Source organism: Ochotona curzoniae, unplaced genomic scaffold (assembly GCF_017591425.1).
Source record: "Ochotona curzoniae isolate NIBS_2020 unplaced genomic scaffold, NIBS_Ocur_1.0 contig_2688, whole genome shotgun sequence".
Lineage (NCBI taxonomy): Eukaryota > Metazoa > Chordata > Mammalia > Lagomorpha > Ochotonidae > Ochotona > Ochotona curzoniae.
Genome location: NW_024465553.1, coordinates 2,499,579 through 2,516,633, shown reverse-complemented (window position 1 = coordinate 2,516,633; position 17,055 = coordinate 2,499,579). Strand labels below are relative to the sequence as shown.

Genomic DNA, 17,055 nt, shown 5'->3' with positions numbered 1-17,055 from the left:
CCTGGTTCCCTTCCAGAGGTCAGGGATGAACCCTGCCTATTGAGAGCCCCCCCCATCCCCTACCCCAAGCTCACCTGCTGTTCCTGTGGGACAGAAAAGTGAGAGTCAAAGCCACCGGTGGCTATTCCTTAAATACCATGTTGAACGCTCTTGTTGAGAAGCTAAGTCATTGCTCATTTTGGAGCCTGCTCAGCCTGTTCTACCCTCAGATACAGTCTTCCCATGCATCCCTTGTGCTTTCCAGAACGGAGGAGGCCATCTCTGTGCGGTGGATGACTCCAACGACCACGTGCTGTCCGTGTGGGACTGGCAGAAGGAGGAGAGGCTAGCCGACGTGAAGGTCTTGCCCTCACCCCACCTGCCCGGAGCCATTCCCTCCAACCCCCCAATTCTCCTGATTTCCCATGGGCGGAAGCCCTGCCCTTTAGAGCACTGGGGCCCCATACCCTCCCAGTCCTGTCAGGGTACTCCCTTCTCTGCACACAGTCTGTAAGGTCCTGTTTGCTGTCCTTACCATGTAGCTGCAACCCTTTTAATTCAGCCATGTGTCTGTTCACTTTCTCTTTCACTCACTCTGGGCTTGCACGGCCAGATGTGGAGAGGCACTGGTGGTGTGGGTGGTGAGGATGGAGGGGTACTGGCTATCCAGGAGCCGCTAAGTTGTGTGTGTGGTAAGGAGGGGGAGGGAGGTGCAGGGTGGCAGGTGCAGAGTGGGTGCAGGGCAGGTACAGGGGGGCAGGTGCAGGGCAGGTGCAGGGTGGGTGTAGAGCAGGTGCAGGGCAGGTGCAGGGGGTTTGCAGGGCGAGTACTGGAAAGGAGCCAGAACCGGTGCTGAGGCACTGCTGCAAATGCAGGGACTCGCCCAAGCAGACACACCTGGGGAAGAGCCACAAGTGCGACATTCCTGGTCTGACATCCCTTCCCTGGGGCATCTTCATACACTTCTTTTACTCCCCGGAATCTGTTTCGCACAAAATGTCAAATTGACCCTGAAGGCTTTCCCATTCTGTTTAGTCATCATTAGGATTCCTGTTTTTGCAGAACTGACAAGGGGTTTCAGTCAAGGACAGGTGGAAGCTGGGGTGGATTACCAGGCCACAGGCGAAGTCCCTGGAAGTCCACCCAGCAAGGACTCTTAGGGGAAACGGACAGGATCAAAGAGGCTGTAGAAAATGCAGATTCTTGGGCCTCTTCCTCAAGTTTCTGATCGTGGATAGTGGGGAAAAGGGTGTGGTGAGAAGACTTAGAGATATACATTTTAACCTGTGGTTGATCATGGCTGGGAACCCAGGACCAGAAGGGCGAATACTGGCAGGTGCCAAGTTCCCACTGCTCCTGGCTGGCCCCTCATGCAGAGCCTGCAGAAGGCCTGCTGCCTGTTGGCCAAGCGGGGCCTCCAAGGAGCCCCTGGGCTCTTGGGAACAGACAAGAAAGGAAAGCTAGGGCCGGAGCCAGCTTGCAGCGTGAGTGAGCACAGCAATGGGAGGCACAGGGGCCCTGAATGAGGTGCAGGCAGAGCTCAGGTCACACACCTCGGTGATACTGCTTCTTGTGCTCTGTTGAAGTGCTCCAACGAGGCCGTGTTCGCCGCGGATTTCCACCCCACTGACACCAACGTCATTGTTACCTGTGGGAAGTCGCACCTCTACTTTTGGACTCTCGAGGGTGGCTCCCTCATTAAGAAGCAGGGGTTGTTTGAGGTAAAGCTCCCCTGACTCCGGGAGGTGTAGGCGGTGGGTGAGGTTTTCTCGGAGCGCGACGGTAGCCCAGCCTTAACCTGTCTTTCTGGCACAAGTAGGGGCTGCAGTGAGGACAGTGAGCCCCGGGGTTTCTCACACGCTTGAGGAATCCCTCTGTCAATAAGGCGGTCAGGGAGGGAAAAGAAAGGGACAGGGTATGAGGTGGGGGGCTCCCATCTTTGCCAGGACTCAGCGCGGAGGCCGCAGCCACCCTAACCCAGCACCCACTAGCCTCCCAACACGCTGCTCTGCCACAGACTTCCGGATGTCTGTCCGTGGACTTCCTGGCACGGGTTATAGGATGGTAGACAAAGGCGGGAAAGGCTTCCAGGGTGTTTTGGAAGCTAGTCCAGCACAGGGCTGCTTGGCTTCCAGCTCCAACTCAGATACGTTTAATATAAAGGCGCGTGCCTCTGTGTGCTGTGTTCTGCAGAAACAAGAAAAGCCAAAGTTTGTCCTCTGTGTGACGTTTTCTGAAAATGGTGACACCATCACTGGAGATTCGAGCGGCAACATCCTAGTGTGGGGAAAAGGTAACTACGAGAAGATTCTGGGTGATCTGACGTGCGTGTTATCACGGCAGGAACACCATGACAGCCGGGTCACGTGGGTCACATGAACATCTGTCACTTGAAGCACAAAATGAGCAGGAGACTGGTGCATGGGGGCGTGGCCAATGTCACATCCTCCATAAGGCTCCTACAGCCCAGGTCCTGGAGGTGGGCTCCGTGGTACATGGGGGCGTGGTTGGTGTCACATCCTCCACAAGGCTCCTACAGCCCAGATGATGTGGGCTCCGTGGTGCATGGTCAGGGGGCATGGCCAATGTCACATGCTCCTGGAGCCTGGGGTGGGCTCCGTGGCTGCACCAGGAGTTTAGAACAGCACGTGGTGCAGTTATCACTGGCTGTGCAGCTCTAATGCATTTCCTTAGGCACCCTTCCTGCTCCACATGGCACGTAGCACATATTTGCCTGTGCTGGCATATGCTCGATGCCGCAAGCTTTCCCATGAGTCCACTCCAAGCACCACCCCCATCCTCTGTCGGAGAGCAGGAAGTCTGGCAGTTGGTTAGGGAGACTCTCCACTCAGCACATGTGTCCTGGGGGCCATGACAGAAAGGGGGAGATAGCCCTTCCCTGTCCTCAGGGTCTCAGAGTATGGACTGAAGCTAAGGATGGAGACAGAGCCACCAGTATCATTTCAGGATGGCAGGGTGACCTGTCACCTTCCTCCTCTGCTCTGGTGCCTTCTCCAGGGCAGCAGCTCCATGCCAGGAAGTGGGCAGTGGACAGACAGAGCACCTGAGGCTTTGGCCCAGCGAGCTGCATACTTCCATCAGCTGCCGTGGCCTGGGTTTGCTCCGCAGCTGCCCCGTGGACAGTCAGGAATTGGGTCCTTCACACATCCATCTCCCATGACGTCCTGCCCAGCCACATGGTCTTTAAAAACAAGCATGAGGTGTGAGTTGAAAATGGGCAGGGATGAGCCTTCAGATCATGTGCCAGTCCCGATTTCCCCCTGGTGTTTAGGTACCAACCGGATAAGCTACGCAGTTCAGGGTGCCCACGAAGGCGGCATTTTTGCACTCTGTATGCTAAGAGATGGCACCCTGGTGTCTGGAGGAGGCAAAGACCGGAAGCTCATTTCTTGGAATGCAAACTATCAGAAACTTCACAAAACAGAGGTGAGGTAACAGACACCACTCCAGGACTCTGCTGTGACCCCACTTTCCTCGCCCTTAGCCCCATGGGTCTGAATGCCTGAGGCGGCAGTGGTGAAATCCACTGGCATGAGACTGTGCTCTGTGGGAGCCCTGCAGGTGTAAGGGACGCACCTGTGGAGGCAGCCAACCTCAGGATGAAACACTTTTTTTTTATAGTTGTATTTCTGCTGCCCACATAGGGCTTCTTATTCCCTGGACAACATGGCATGGCAATGTCCTGCATAGCATTACATTGTGTTCAGTGTTCTAAGCCACCTGAAAGGGATCCCAGGGGCTGAGAGGCCATGCCTAGGTTATGAGCAAACCCCATGCTATTCATACAAAGGCCCGAGTGTCCTCCAGCCACGGTGTCCTCCAGCCACGGTGTCCATGACAGGTCCTGGAATTCGTCAGTACCAAGAAACAACTGAGCCAACCACAGAATGGCATCTTAAATGTCTTCTTTTTCTGTGACTTTTTCATGCAGATTCCAGAACAGTTTGGCCCGATACGGACAGTGGCCAAGGGAAAGGGGGACATTATCCTGATAGGCACAACTAGGAACTTCGTGCTCCAGGGCACACTGGCTGGGGATTTTGCACCCATCACTCAGGTACGGTGAGCCCTGCTCCTGTCCTCCCTCCCTGCCACCCCAACATGCTGTGCTGTGTCCGATCCCTCCAGCAGGTACTGACCCCTCTGGCAAGTGCTGACCCTCCGCTGGCCCACACTGAGCCAACCTCCACCAACCTGGTGGGGAAGGGGAGGCGCCGATTGGGACGATGACAAAGTTACCCCAGCTGTGTGGACCTTCGGCGGTCCCGGTGTGTTGGTCAGGGTCTCAGAGAACTCCCACCTGTCTCGTTCATGCAGGGCCACACAGATGAGCTGTGGGGACTGGCCATCCATGCATCCAAGCCTCAGTTCTTGACCTGTGGGCACGACAAGCATGCCATTCTCTGGGACGCTATTGGTCACCGGCCTGTGTGGGACAAGACCATAGAGGTAACCGTGCCTGTGATGCTTCCGTCCTCCTGAATAATTCATCTGGAGCCAAGTCTGCTTGCTTGTGTGTGCCGTGGGTTCCAAAATGGCCCTGAAGCAGGTGTCTCTTTAGAACCACTTCACCTGGGGTGGCCTCATGCACAGAGAACCCAAGTTCTGTGCCGAGCTCGCTGAGCTCTCCGAGCTGGAGCTGAGCTGTGTCTCGGCACCGGCTGCAGCGCTAAGAAGGACGTAGAAGCTGCCTCCTCTTGAGGGTTCCTTCCCAGTGAGGATGGAGAGGCTGTGTGTGATGCAGGCCACAGTGGGCAGCATTAGTATGAGAGTGGCGCCCAGTGCCCTTAGAGTGCTGGGCTGTTCCCACACCACATACAGACAGCCGCACTTCTCTGCATGTTAGCTCAGCAGCCTGGAGCAGGGCTACAACACCTCCCGTCTCACTGATCAGGAAGATGAGGCTTAGAGAAGCTGAACGGCATGGCAGGGTTCCCCAGATGGTGACAGGCTGTGCGCTGTACCCTGCCTTACATGTGCATGTGGTCCCAACAGCCCCCTTGGAGGAAATAGCACCCCACAAAGCCGGCTGCTGCCAGCTGCCCTTGCCCCCACCTCCCACCCCCAGGTGTGCATTGTATTTCCTCTGCTTCCACAGGGGCCACTGGGGCCAGCCAGCTGGTACGGCCTCAAAGAATGTTGTTGTGTAGGTCTTGATATAGGGCACGGTACCACAAAGAGAGTTTGTGTCATGCCTGTCACCCAGCGAGTGCCAGAGATCAATGGGACCAGGGAATATGCAGGGTGTGTGGCAGAAGTGACCGTAGCCAGCAAGCCCAGCAGGGTGCCAGTGGCTGGGAGGACAGCCCCACTGGCATCAGTGCCTGGCCCTCCTGCACTTAGCCCCCATGTCTCCTGTTCCATTCTGCCATGGGTCTTGTTGTACCCAGTCTCCTCGTGCTCCAGTCCATTCCAAATTACTGCACTGAGTGAGCTCCATGGAAAACACAGATCCCACCAGCTCGCCTTCTTGATAGGAGAGGCCTCCCTGGCTCTCCCTCCCAGCGGTCACACCTCGAGCGCCAGTGCGGCACCCACCGGCCCCGTTTGCTGTCCATACACTCCCTGGTATGAAGCCATAGTCCTGGCGCCTTGCTCCGTGCACTCAGCTGGGCTGCAGCCTGCCCTCTGATTCCATTGGAGGGTCCTGTAACCTGTGAGCCACAAACCTGCCACCCATGCCACCATCAACAGGGCTCTGCACTGGGAAGAGCCTGACCCGGGGCTCCTCGTGCTTTTGTGTGTCACCTCCGGTGTGTGTCGGAATCTGTGCTCCCAGGACTTGCAACAAATCCCCTATGTCTACATCCCGTGCTGATGTGGGGATCTTATTTCCGAACACAGCAGACACGCTTATGTGAGTCAGTGCCAGGGCTGGATTGTGTGAACCCCAGCTTGGAACTAGAGCCTTCTGTTGGTCTCGCAGCTGCTTATGGCAGGTAGGCAAGGATGTAAGAGAAAACCTCTTAAAAAGAAACTTGAGTATTTTTGAAACACAACATGTAGGAAAGCGTGGAGAGGAAAGAGATTTTGCAAACAGCCGGTCGCCCTGAGGAGTCAGAGCTGGTGTGTGTGTGTATGTGTGTTTTTGCTTCAGTTTGGATCTGGCCATCAATTTACACTTCCTTTACAACATTTTAGGATCCAGCTCAGTCTTCTGGTTTTCATCCTTCAGGGTCTGTGGTTGCCGTTGGAACGCTGACTGGGAGGTAAGTCCTGCCCTGGCAGGTGCTCACGCAGCACCCTGGGCAAGAGGCCTTGCTTGGGTTGGGTTTCTCTGGGGACAGGCACAGCCTCTAGTGACTTAGAAGAATAAATGACTCAAGGAATAAACATAAAGCAGTGGTCCTTGCCATTCTGAATACTGAGAAAAACCCAAGCAATGCTGTAGACCATTCTATGAAAGTAATCCCCCCAACACGCACACACACACACACACACACGCACACACACACACGCACGCACACACACACGCACACACACAAACGCACGCACGCACAACTCTGCCAGCATGCTGATCTTGAACTGAGCAGGGCTGCACCCAGTTTCCCTTCACTACTGCCTGCCCGCCCCCAGCCCAAGGCTGCCACTTGCTGAGATCCACTCTGAGAGCACCTGCAGCATACCAGGCAGGAGAGCCCCGTCTGCATCCCAGCTTCCCCCGCGGCCGCTGTGTGTCCTGAGCCAGGGACACACATCCTCTGGGGTCACTGTGCTACACGTTGATATTATAGAGCATTGGCCTGGCCACATGGCGTGAAGCTTGGAGGAGGGCTGCCTGGTGGGCAACGGCGGAGGCATTCTCACCCACTGCCATGCCCTTTTTGATCAGACTTTATGTTGAGGCTGTTGTGGTGCAGCAGCACCCCACTTATCTTGAGGGGGTACATCCCGAGGACCCTGGTGAATGCCTGAGTCCATTGTACCCCATGTTCCTGCCCATACATGCACACCTGTGATGAAGGTTAACTTGTCAGCTAGGCATGGAAGGAGATTAGCAAAAGCTATTAATAGCATGGAACAACCCTAACCCTGCACTGTGTAAAGGTGCTGTGGGGGCAGCCTCTCCCAAGGCCTCACTGCACTGTCCTCACCCTCCTCCGTGTGTGACACAAGATGACACAGTGCCTGCCTGAGCAGAGGGAGAGAGGCGGATGGTGGAGACAGAACATGTGATTCAAAACCGGGAACTGCTTGCTGTGGAACTTAGGGCGTGGCTGCCTGCCGGTGTCTGACACTGCAGGAAGCGAAGCTATGCAGAAAGCAGGGCCACTCCCTCCCCTGACGACAGCGTGCCACCAGGATGCCAGCTCCCCTCCCATCCCTTCTCCCCCCAAATTGTGTCATTTCCACTGGGACAGCAGAGGAGGCGGAAGGAGGTGGGTCTGAGGCCACAGTGTCTCTGGAACTGGCCCAGGCTTTCCCCTCCTGTGGCCGTGTGGTGGGGAGGTGGGGAGAGGTGGGGAGGTGGGGAGAGCTCTGTGGTGTTCTGCTGGAAGAGACGTCCCACCAGCTGACACAGTGCCATGTGACTGCCTGCCTTCCCTGCAAGAGCCTGACTGCTCTTGTCACCTTTGCACAGGTGGTTTGTGCTTGATACAGAAACCAAGGACCTGGTGACCGTGCACACGGATGGGAACGAGCAGCTGTCTGTCATGCGTTACTCACCAGGTTAGAATTCCCACCACATCTCTTGGGCATGCACGCTCCCAGGATGTGCAGTGCTTTACAGGAACCATTACAAGCCTCCCTGGAGTGAGGTTTAGTGCTGGGGGTTCTCCTCCCTGGGGTCACTCTGCTCAGGTGGTTTTTAAATGTGCATTCTGGAAAATTCCACATGTAGAAAGAATGAGCATAATGAAGCCCACCCCGGACTCATCTTCCCAATGCAGCCAGGACGAGCCACTGGCCAGCCCGTGTCCCCTCCTGTGCTGTGCTGAAGCCCACCCGGACTCATCTCTCCAGTGCAGGGAGGACGAGCCACAGGCCAGCCCCGTGCTGCGTCCCAGAGGCGCAGTCTTTCACCTGCTGATGCTGTTGTCTGCATCTCAGAAGTGTGGGGATTCGTTTCTGATAGCGCTGTTGAGCTCTACCTGATGCACGGTGGTTTACCTAGTACCCTTGTTTGACTTAACTTCCACAACAAGCTTCAGAACCACACTCTGTCACTTCTTAGAGTCACAGAATTGGATGCATGCCTAGCATGGACCAGGGGGTGTGCGGTGGCATCACCTGAGTGGGGATCCTGGCAGCTTAGAGTCTGAGGCCATCTGGTATCCATCAGCTGTGTTTTATTAGCATTTTTTTTTACTTATGAAATGTGTTACATCAGAGCGTCTTATGCTCGCCAGCTACTGTTCTGTGGGTTTTTATTGAAACCACAGTCAATTATGACTGTTGGCAAAACACCAACCCCTTGCAGGTTCATCGAACACAAGAGTGTGGCAGTGCTGATTCTACTTACCACAGCCATCAAGAAACTGCTAGAGCCCTTTGTGGTTGGACCAAACACAATTTTTGCTAATTTAAAATTGTATGGCTTTTTCAGAAAAGAAATAAAAGGCAGGCACAGTGGGTCAACAGGCTAATCTTTCACCTTGTGGCACCAGCATTCCATATGGGCATCGATTTATGTCCCAGCTGTTCCACTTCCCGTCCAGCACCCTGCTTGTGTGCTTGTGGCCTGGGAAAGCAGTGGAGGATGGCTCAAAGCCTTGGGTTCTTATACCCGTGTGGGAGATCTGGAGGAGGCGCCTGGCTCCTGGCTTCAGAGCAGCTCAGCTTTGATGACTGTGGCTACTTGGAGAGTGAACCAGCATTGGAAGACCTCTCTCTCTCTACCCGCCCCCCTTTCTCTTTTTTCTGTCTGTAAAATCTTCCTTTAAGATAAGTAAATATGAAAAAGAAGAAGAAATAGAAGAAGATAGTTTCATATTCATGAAATCCAGCTTTAAAAAAAAATGCCCAAGAGACTAGGATAAGGCTCCACACGGGAAAGGAGAGACCTGTGGGCCAGGGCAGCAGGCTGGGCCCTGACGTCTGATCATTCTCTCATCCACGTCACAGTTGGAGATCTGGATGTTTTCTGTGCAGACCACAATGAAGCAGACCCTGGTGCCCACTCGTGTGAATGCTGGCATCACATCCTGCCCACCAGCCTGCCTCCTGCCCCTGCCACGTGGTGTCACACTCCCTGGGCTGTCCCCCGTGCGTGCCGGTCTGAGCTGTCAGCTGCCAGTCCCAGGGGCCACTGGAAACAGGCAGCACAGCTTGTGCCGATGCCATGCACAGCCTCAGAAAGTTGAAGTTTGGTCAGCAGAGCCGTCTGGGGACTGCATGCGTGAATACAGGTGGAAGGGTCTGGATTTGGACTGAAACTGCCTGACCTTAAAAGCCCACGTTCTTGGCTGACTTCCTGGGTAGTTGTTGTGGCAGGAAGTGGCTGTCCATGGGGAGGGTCACTGCGAGTGGCCAAGGGCTCTGGTGATGGTGTGGCGGGGTCGCCAGCTGACCCAGGCGGCCCACAGGGAGCTGATGCCACTGAGGAGAGCTCTGCTCTCAGCAGTAACCCTAGGCACTCTGTCTCCCAGACCTCTCAGTGCTGCGTGGCAGGGATAGAAGTCTGCCACCTGGCCACCCGGTGTCCTTTCCGATGGGCCTGGACTGCTCCCCCATCTGCTGCCTGTGGTGGGAGCTCCTTCATAGCTTTGGGCTCTGGCCCTGCTCTCCTGCCCCTGCGAGTCCCTTCCCTGTGCTGGCACACAGCCTGGTTCTTCAGGCCTGCCCGGGGCCCCACAGAAGTGGACGTCAAGTGGCAGCACATTGGGACTGAGTGGGAGGAACCTGGGGCTACTGAGGCTCACCCACTCTTCAGTGGTGGGCACGGGAGTGCCCAAGCACAGGTTCTCTGAGATGCCATGGTTGTACAGAGTCTGTGAATTGCCCAAGGTTATGCTCTGGTCAGAAGCATTTCTAGAAGATGGCTTTGGAAGGGGCGTAGGACTTCCCTGGAAGCAGAGTGACCTCTGGAGGTCATTTGGAATCCTGGTTGTGTTGTCTGAAAGGTGGATGGGGACCACCAGCGCCCTCCCCCACCCACACCCCAAAAGGAGTAATGTGAAATGCTGCTGCATGCTTTTACAGACGGAAACTTCCTGGCCATCGGCTCCCACGACAACTGCATCTACATCTACGGAGTGAGCGACAACGGCCGGAAGTACACCCGTCTCGGCAAGTGCTCGGTGAGTGTCCACTCGCCTCCCAGCCCAGCCTACCTCCCCACAGGGGCGTGGTCACTCACCTGGCTTTGCTCTTCAGGGTCACTCCAGCTTCATCACGCACCTGGACTGGTCAGTCAACTCCCAGTTCCTTGTGTCCAACTCCGGAGACTATGAAATCCTCTACTGTAAGTAGCCGCCATGCCCCCAACCTGTTGCGCCACCAGCGCCAGCTCGAGGCCCCTCTCCGTCCTCGGAGGGTCCTGCAGAGCCTTCCCCAAACCTCCCCACCGTGCCTGGCTCCTTCAGGTGCCTTTCAGATATGGGAGTTGGAAGTGGACTCTCAGACACAGGCCCCAGGTCCCTGCCAGTGGGCAGGGAGGTCACGCATATGGGATGGGAGGGGCAGAATTGCAGGTACCAGGGAGGAAGGGGGCCTCCTTCCCTCGTCCACCTCTCCAAGAGTGATGGTTTTCAGGGACATCTCTAGAATCTTCCCACAGTCTTGCCTCCACCAGTAGGAGCTCAGTTGGGAAACATTGTGGGGAGTGCTGGGGCGTGCGTGCATTTTGAGGTCACTAGCCTGTTTGCCTTCACCAGGGGTCCCCTCTGCTTGCAAGCAAGTCGTCAGTGTGGAGACCACGAGGGACATCGAGTGGGCCACGTATACCTGCACCCTGGGCTTCCACGTGTTCGGTAGGCCCCTTGCCAGCAGTGCTGCTCAGCACTGTGAGCACCTGCTCTTGGGGCACCACCCTGGTCAATCCCCGTGGAAGCCCCACAAAGTGTCCCCCATGCTTCTCAGGCAGAGCCAGGCGCGCCTAGTGGCCTGCCTAGGACAGAGCTGGCTCCGGCTCCCTTTCCGTGCACAGATGGGCCTTGAGAGAAGTCCTCAGCTCGGCCAGCATGATCTCGATGGGTCAGATGTGCTCGGCCCCTTACAGAGCTTGTCAGCGTCTTAGAACTGTCTGGCCCCTCCATGAGATATTTCACTTCTTTTCAAGTTCAGCCAAGGAATCTACTCATAACTGGCTTCCAATGAAAGCAGACTTTAGTGGAACCAAAAGAGAAGGCAGAGTGTGGAATTTCTGTGTGGGAGGCCACGTATCCTTCAACTGGTGCCAGCTCACAGGTCCTCATGGATCCAGGTCGTCCCTGTTGCCATTTGTGCTATGTGAGACCCCCCCAACTCTGTCCCAGGGTGGCCAGTAGAGCACCTGCTGTGCCCTCCACTCACTCTCAGCCAAAGCTGGGGCCAGTGGCTTTCCTGCAGCCACAGAGCCAGCCCTCCACTGCCCAGCCAGCACTCTAGGCCACCCTGGACACAGCATCACAGAGACTGCCAGGAGCAGGTGTCATAGCCAGTGGTGGCAGCAGCTTCAGGCAACCCCTGGTGAACAAGTCCTTTAGAAGAGCTCTGACATGTAATGAGTTACCAAAAACAAACAAAAAGAAACACACATTAGGAGATGGGTGGCCTGGGGTTCTGGGAGCGACCCCCCAGATGCTCCAGGGACAGGTGGAGGCTCCAAGTTCATGACCAGGGCCTCCTACACACTGGGCTGGAGCAGACAAAGGGGCCCCCAAGGAAGAAGACAGCCCAGAGAGCTGTGGCCACCGTTCTTTTGCTGAGCAAGGGTTGACTTACCAAGAATGGCTGCAAGGGTGGGTGAAGTGGCCAAGGCCAACAGCTTTCTTTGGGCCCGCTTCTGAAGTCTGGAACTTCAGGTCATTGGTTTTCGCGGCTGGAGCTTGCGGCACGTCCAGTGGTGTCCATGGTCTCTGTTGCAGGAGTGTGGCCAGAAGGCTCAGATGGAACCGACATCAACGCCGTCTGCCGGGCACGCGAGAAAAACCTGCTGGCAACGGGCGATGACTTTGGCAAAGTGCATCTCTTCTCCTACCCCTGCTCACAGTTCAGGGTAACAGACCTGCCTTCTCCCCCAGACTGAGCCCTACCCAGACTAGGTCCTTGGGGACTGGTCATGAGTGAATATGCCAGCTGCAAGCACCCACGTGACCCCAGTACCCATGATTTCAGCTCTCGTGGGCCTCCCCCTGCCTTCGGGAAACCCCTCGCCTGGCTTGACCTGCTGGGTCTGGCCTGTGTTCCTCGGTAGCTCCTAGGGCCTCTCTCCTTTGCTCTGTGCTGCAGGCCCACCTCTGGGCCTGTAACACAACCTCCCTCCCCTGGACTGCCAGTCCCCAGCCCCTGGTTAGAGCCATCCTTGGGCCACCCTGAGCCTGGCACAGTCCTCCAGTACTGAGCATACCCAGTCTGAGAGCAGATCCCCGCCCCTCACCCCGCCAGGCAATGCGATCCTCTGTACCCTGTGCACAGAGCAGGTGCACAGCTGGGAGCTGTGGTGTACCCAGAAGGGTTAAAAGCGCACCTGCTCTGCGACTCCTCACAGCTGGCAGTGCAGTAAGCTCCCCCCGCCTGTCATTCTTTAGGCTCCAAGCCACATATACAGCGGGCACAGCAGCCATGTCACCAACGTGGATTTCCTCTGCGAAGACAGCCACCTCATCTCCACGGGTGGAAAGGACACGAGCATCATGCAGTGGCGGGTCATCTAGTCCCTGTGCACGGACGAGGGCCACGGAGCTTGTCCCAGAAGGCACGGACCCACGTTGTACTTGGTCACTGTGATTTCTGTTTTGTTTAAAAAGAAATAATCTTACAAACCTCAGGAAAGCCATGCCCTCTGCCAGTTACCTTAGCCTAGGGAGTGTGCATGGCATCGGAGCAGCCGAGCTGTTGCGCTGTTCTAGTCCCCGCTGTGAAGCAGGTGCGTGTCGGACGTGGGAACGGTTCCAGTGCGTTGTGGTGACATCAACAGGAGGAACTGGTGTATCCTTGGGAACTTTTCTATGAACTCTTCAAAAATGGTCACAGAATGCCTTCAAAACATTGTATATACTCTTTCCTATTGTACCACCTAGCTTCCAAGGTCCAGTATTTATGATAATGATGATGAGGTACTGCCCGGTGAGCACCATGGAGGATCTATCACTCAAGACACAGAATTGCTGATTTGCACAGCTGAATCAGGAAATACAAATAAGAGACTTCCTCTGGCTAATTTTTTTTTTCAAAGGCTTCTTAAATCCTCTCCTTGGGAGACTGGCGGGTAAGGGGTCATAGCTGGGTAGATGCTACTCCCGGTTAGCGCCAGCACTGTAGCAGGTGGGGGCGTCTTGGAGCTTCAGCCTCCACACACACAGCCAGCGTCTTGCCTTTGGCCTCTCCGCCGCTTGCTGATCATGTGCTGGACAGAGCCATGAGCCACTTGGCCACTTCCTTGTGTTTATTCACGGGCATGCTATGGTATTGTGCTTGTATAGGATCTTAGCAATTCATAATAAACGCATAGGGCCAGGCATCGCCACTGCACGCAGCAAGCACTGGACGTTGTATCTTACAACCAACAGGCTGAGTCAGAACGGTCTCGGCCGCCTCCGCCATGGACTCAGGACAACTGCCCGCCCCGTCCATGGCGTGGATGGCCCCTTACAGCATTGAGCAAGGCTGTGCGCCCGGGAGCAAACGTCGGGCTTCAGCTGGCCAATGGCCTTTCCCACGCTGTGACAGATTTAGATGTATTGTTTACGTTGGAGAGCGTATCTTGGGCTTGTAAGTAGCAGAGTAACAGTTCAAGAACACACGTGAAGACGTTTGCTCACTCTAGGCAGTCCGTGCGGTGGACTGTCCGAACTCTGCGGCCATGGCAGCTTAGCAGCTGATGTCAGACCCCCGCCACCTCCTGTGGGCTGCAGAAGCGCGGGGCCCCTGGAGATGAGGCGCGTTGACGCGGGAGCTGTTGGTGTACATCGTTATACAATATGTGCTGTAATGAAAATCTGCAAAATGCATTTCTTATGGACCTATATTCACGAGAGTATATAAATTAAACTATTTAAAAGTACACGAGTCACACTTTACTCTGTTTCCTTTACAGGACTTTTTTTTTTCACACCTGGATCTTTTTGCAAAGCAAGTCTAATTTGCTTATGATAGGGGAGCATTCAAAAGATGACTTAGCTGGACAAAGTTTGGCTCACTGGCCAGGCATTATGAGTGGGCTTGGCTGCTTAAAAAGTGCCTGAAACAATCATTTTTAAATTACGAATTGAGGGAAAAACAAGACCAGGAAGGGAAAGAGACTTGCTACTGACGGATGAGTCCATGAGCTCTTTTCCTCTGTGTGGAGTGTTCATGTATGTGGCTACCTCTCGACACCCTGCATGGAAATTCAGCCATTTCAGTTCGTAGTGTTCTTCCATGAATGTTAGCTAACATCTTACCAAGGACAGCAACAGCAATTTGAACACACACCTGCGCAGGAGACATCTTCACAAAGTCCATGAAGACTAGTTCTATGAAAAATCTAGCCATAGATGTTAAAGTTTCTACACCCTAAATGTTTAGGAGCCACCAGCTAATTTCTGCCAGAACAGTAGCTGGGATTTTGGACCTTGACATGCTGCATTTACAGGTGAATCGGGGGCATCTTCCGCCAGTTCGATGGGATTCAGTCTGTTTTCTCTGTGTCCTCAGGTGGCTGTGCGAGCTCCAGATTCCTCTTGCAGCCCCGTGTTCCTCCCCCTCACGTCCTGAGCCTTTCTGATTGTTGAGCGTGGCAGAAGAGGGCACCCTGCAGGGCAGGCAGGACACCAAGCCAAAGCCCCCAGCCTCCGTGATATGTCTGCTCATGAAGACAGGCCCAGACCCCAGCCCTGTTGTAGGTGCCAGCTCCCTGGGCTCCTGTGGAGACCTAGCTGGCCAAGATAGCTGCGAGCTGTGAATGGCAGGCTGGGTGCCCCTGCTGACTGGCCAGGAAGGAGGGGCATCCCCGACTCCCACAGAGGCAAACTGGGTGGGCCTTCTACAACACTCTGCCCCTCCCCCGGGGCCGTGTCTCCCGCACAAGGGCACTGCCAGGGAGTCCAGCTGGCTTTTTAATCTCTTTGATGTTGCTGTCTGGAGGCTGAGAAGCCCAAGGCCGCCCCACCCCCACCCCGAGCTGGTGAGGGACTTCCAGCTGCACCACCCCCTCCCTGGCAGCAAGCAGGCCAAGAGAGGTGTACACATGAGGGCTGTGAGGGACAGAACTTGAGCTCTGTGCAATCAGCACCAATCTTTTCCAGGACCCAGGCACCTCCCAGGGAGGGGTCCCTGGAATGGTGACACACTGGAGATCAAGTTCAAACCACAGTGAGGCCTCTCCAGGGCTGCTGCCTGGGCTGCCCCAAGGAGGAACATGGGCTAGTTGTCTGGGCTTCTGTCTCTGGCCCCGCCCCGGGCCCGCCCCTCGCCGCCGGCCCCGCCCTCCCCGCCGCCCTGACCGCAGGGATCCTGCCTCTGGCCCCGCCCCGGACCCGCCCCTCGCCTCCCGGACCGCAGGGGCCCTGCCTCTGGCCCCGCCCCTCGCCGCCGGCCCCGCCCTCCCCGCCGCCCGGACCGCAGGGATCCTGTCTCTGGCCCCGCCCCGGGCCCGCCCCTCGCCGCCGGCCCCGCCCTCCTCGCCGCGCGGGCCGCGGGGACCCCGCGCCTTTTGTGTCTGGCACCGATCGCCGCGCGCGCCCCTGGGCCCCGGCGGCCGCGGGCGCAGAGACGCGGGCCGAGGGGCGCCCGGCCGCACGTGCACCCCAGGCCTCGGTGCGAGCCGCGCCCCGACTCCCCGGCGGCCCCACGCGCGCACGCGCCCCCGCGGACCCCCGGCGGGCTGCTCCCCGCCCCCGCCGGCGGACGACCGGGCGCGCGCTCCCGCCGGCCCGGGCACGCGCGCCCGCCAAGATGGCAGGGTTCGGGGCCCGGCGGTCCGCCGCCGCCGCCGCAGCGCTTCCCCGCAGCTAGCGGCCCCCCGACGCCCGCCCCGAGAAGATGAGCCCGCGCTGCCGCTGCCCGCAGCCCAGCCAGACGCGGAGCCGCCGTGATCCGGGCCGGCTCCCCCGCTAGCGCCCGCCCCGGCAGCGACCATGAGGTGAGTCGGGGCCTGGGCGCGAGGCCCGGGCGTGCGCGGGGCCTGGGCGTGCGCGGGGGGCTGCGGGGCCTGGGCGCAAGGTCCCGGGGTGCGCGGGGGGCTGCGGGGCCTGGGCGCAAGGTCCGGGGGTGCGCGGGGCCTGGGCGTGCGCGGGGGCTGCGGGGCCCGGGAGTGCGCGGGGCGGGGCCTGGGCGTGCGCGAGGCCCGGGCGTGGACGGGGGCCGCGCTCGTGGCCGGCCAGGTGTGCGCCGGCTGCGGGGCCCGGGCGTGCGCGAGGTCCGGGCTGAGGGGCCTGGGCGTGGACGGGGGCCGCGCTCGTGGCCGGCCAGGTGTGCGCCGGCTGCCCTCTGAGCTCGTCTCCCGGTGCAGCTGCAGCGCCTGCGCTCCCCGCTGCAGACCGTGCTTCGGGGTCCGGGTTTATCACAGCGTATCCATGCGTGAAGGAAGCCACTGGCGTCGGCGGAGCTTTTGCCTGTTGCTAGGATCCTGGTTCTCTCTCTCTCTCTCTCTCTCTCTCTCTCTCTCTCTCTCCTCTGGGTCTGTATCTCCCAGTAGAATTCTCAGAGGCTGAAGATAAACATTCCAAGTTTTCAAAGTTGTGCCGTTTATGCTGCAGTGAGCAAGTGTGTGAGGGTTCTGGTTGCTTTCTGGCCTGCTCTGTCAACATTTGGTTTCGCGTGTCCCACTGTGGCTTCCACGTGCCATTTTCTGTTGACCACTGAGGGCAGACACCTGCCATCCTTGAACTAGAGTCTGGGTTGTGCAACTGAGGTAGACAGTGAGGTGGTGGGGGGCAAAGAGGACCCCAGGTTGCCAGCCCTGCCTGCAGCCCCGCCTGCACCTCCCAAACT

The 17,055-nt window shown here is 57.2% G+C and overlaps 1 protein-coding gene across 5 annotated transcripts in view; it reads left to right on the top strand.

Annotated features, from left to right (window-relative positions):
• The window catches only part of EML1 (EMAP like 1), a 74,077-nt gene extending 61,280 nt beyond the window's left edge, over positions 1-12,797 (top strand). For 3 of the 5 annotated variants that reach the window (XM_040975548.1, XM_040975551.1, XM_040975549.1), the window contains 13 exons: positions 245-340; positions 1,566-1,700; positions 2,173-2,272; positions 3,272-3,426; positions 3,932-4,057; positions 4,318-4,449; positions 6,142-6,209; positions 7,583-7,671; positions 10,144-10,241; positions 10,318-10,405; positions 10,818-10,913; positions 12,009-12,139; positions 12,672-12,797. In XM_040975548.1, coding sequence (XP_040831482.1) covers positions 245-340; positions 1,566-1,700; positions 2,173-2,272; positions 3,272-3,426; positions 3,932-4,057; positions 4,318-4,449; positions 6,142-6,209; positions 7,583-7,671; positions 10,144-10,241; positions 10,318-10,405; positions 10,818-10,913; positions 12,009-12,139; positions 12,672-12,797 — 1,440 coding nt within the window. The remainder of the gene's footprint in view (positions 1-244; positions 341-1,565; positions 1,701-2,172; positions 2,273-3,271; positions 3,427-3,931; positions 4,058-4,317; positions 4,450-6,141; positions 6,210-7,582; positions 7,672-10,143; positions 10,242-10,317; positions 10,406-10,817; positions 10,914-12,008; positions 12,140-12,671) is intronic. The other 2 variants (XM_040975550.1, XM_040975552.1) reach the window with 2 other exon arrangements.
• Positions 12,798-17,055: the final 4,258 nt, after the last annotated feature.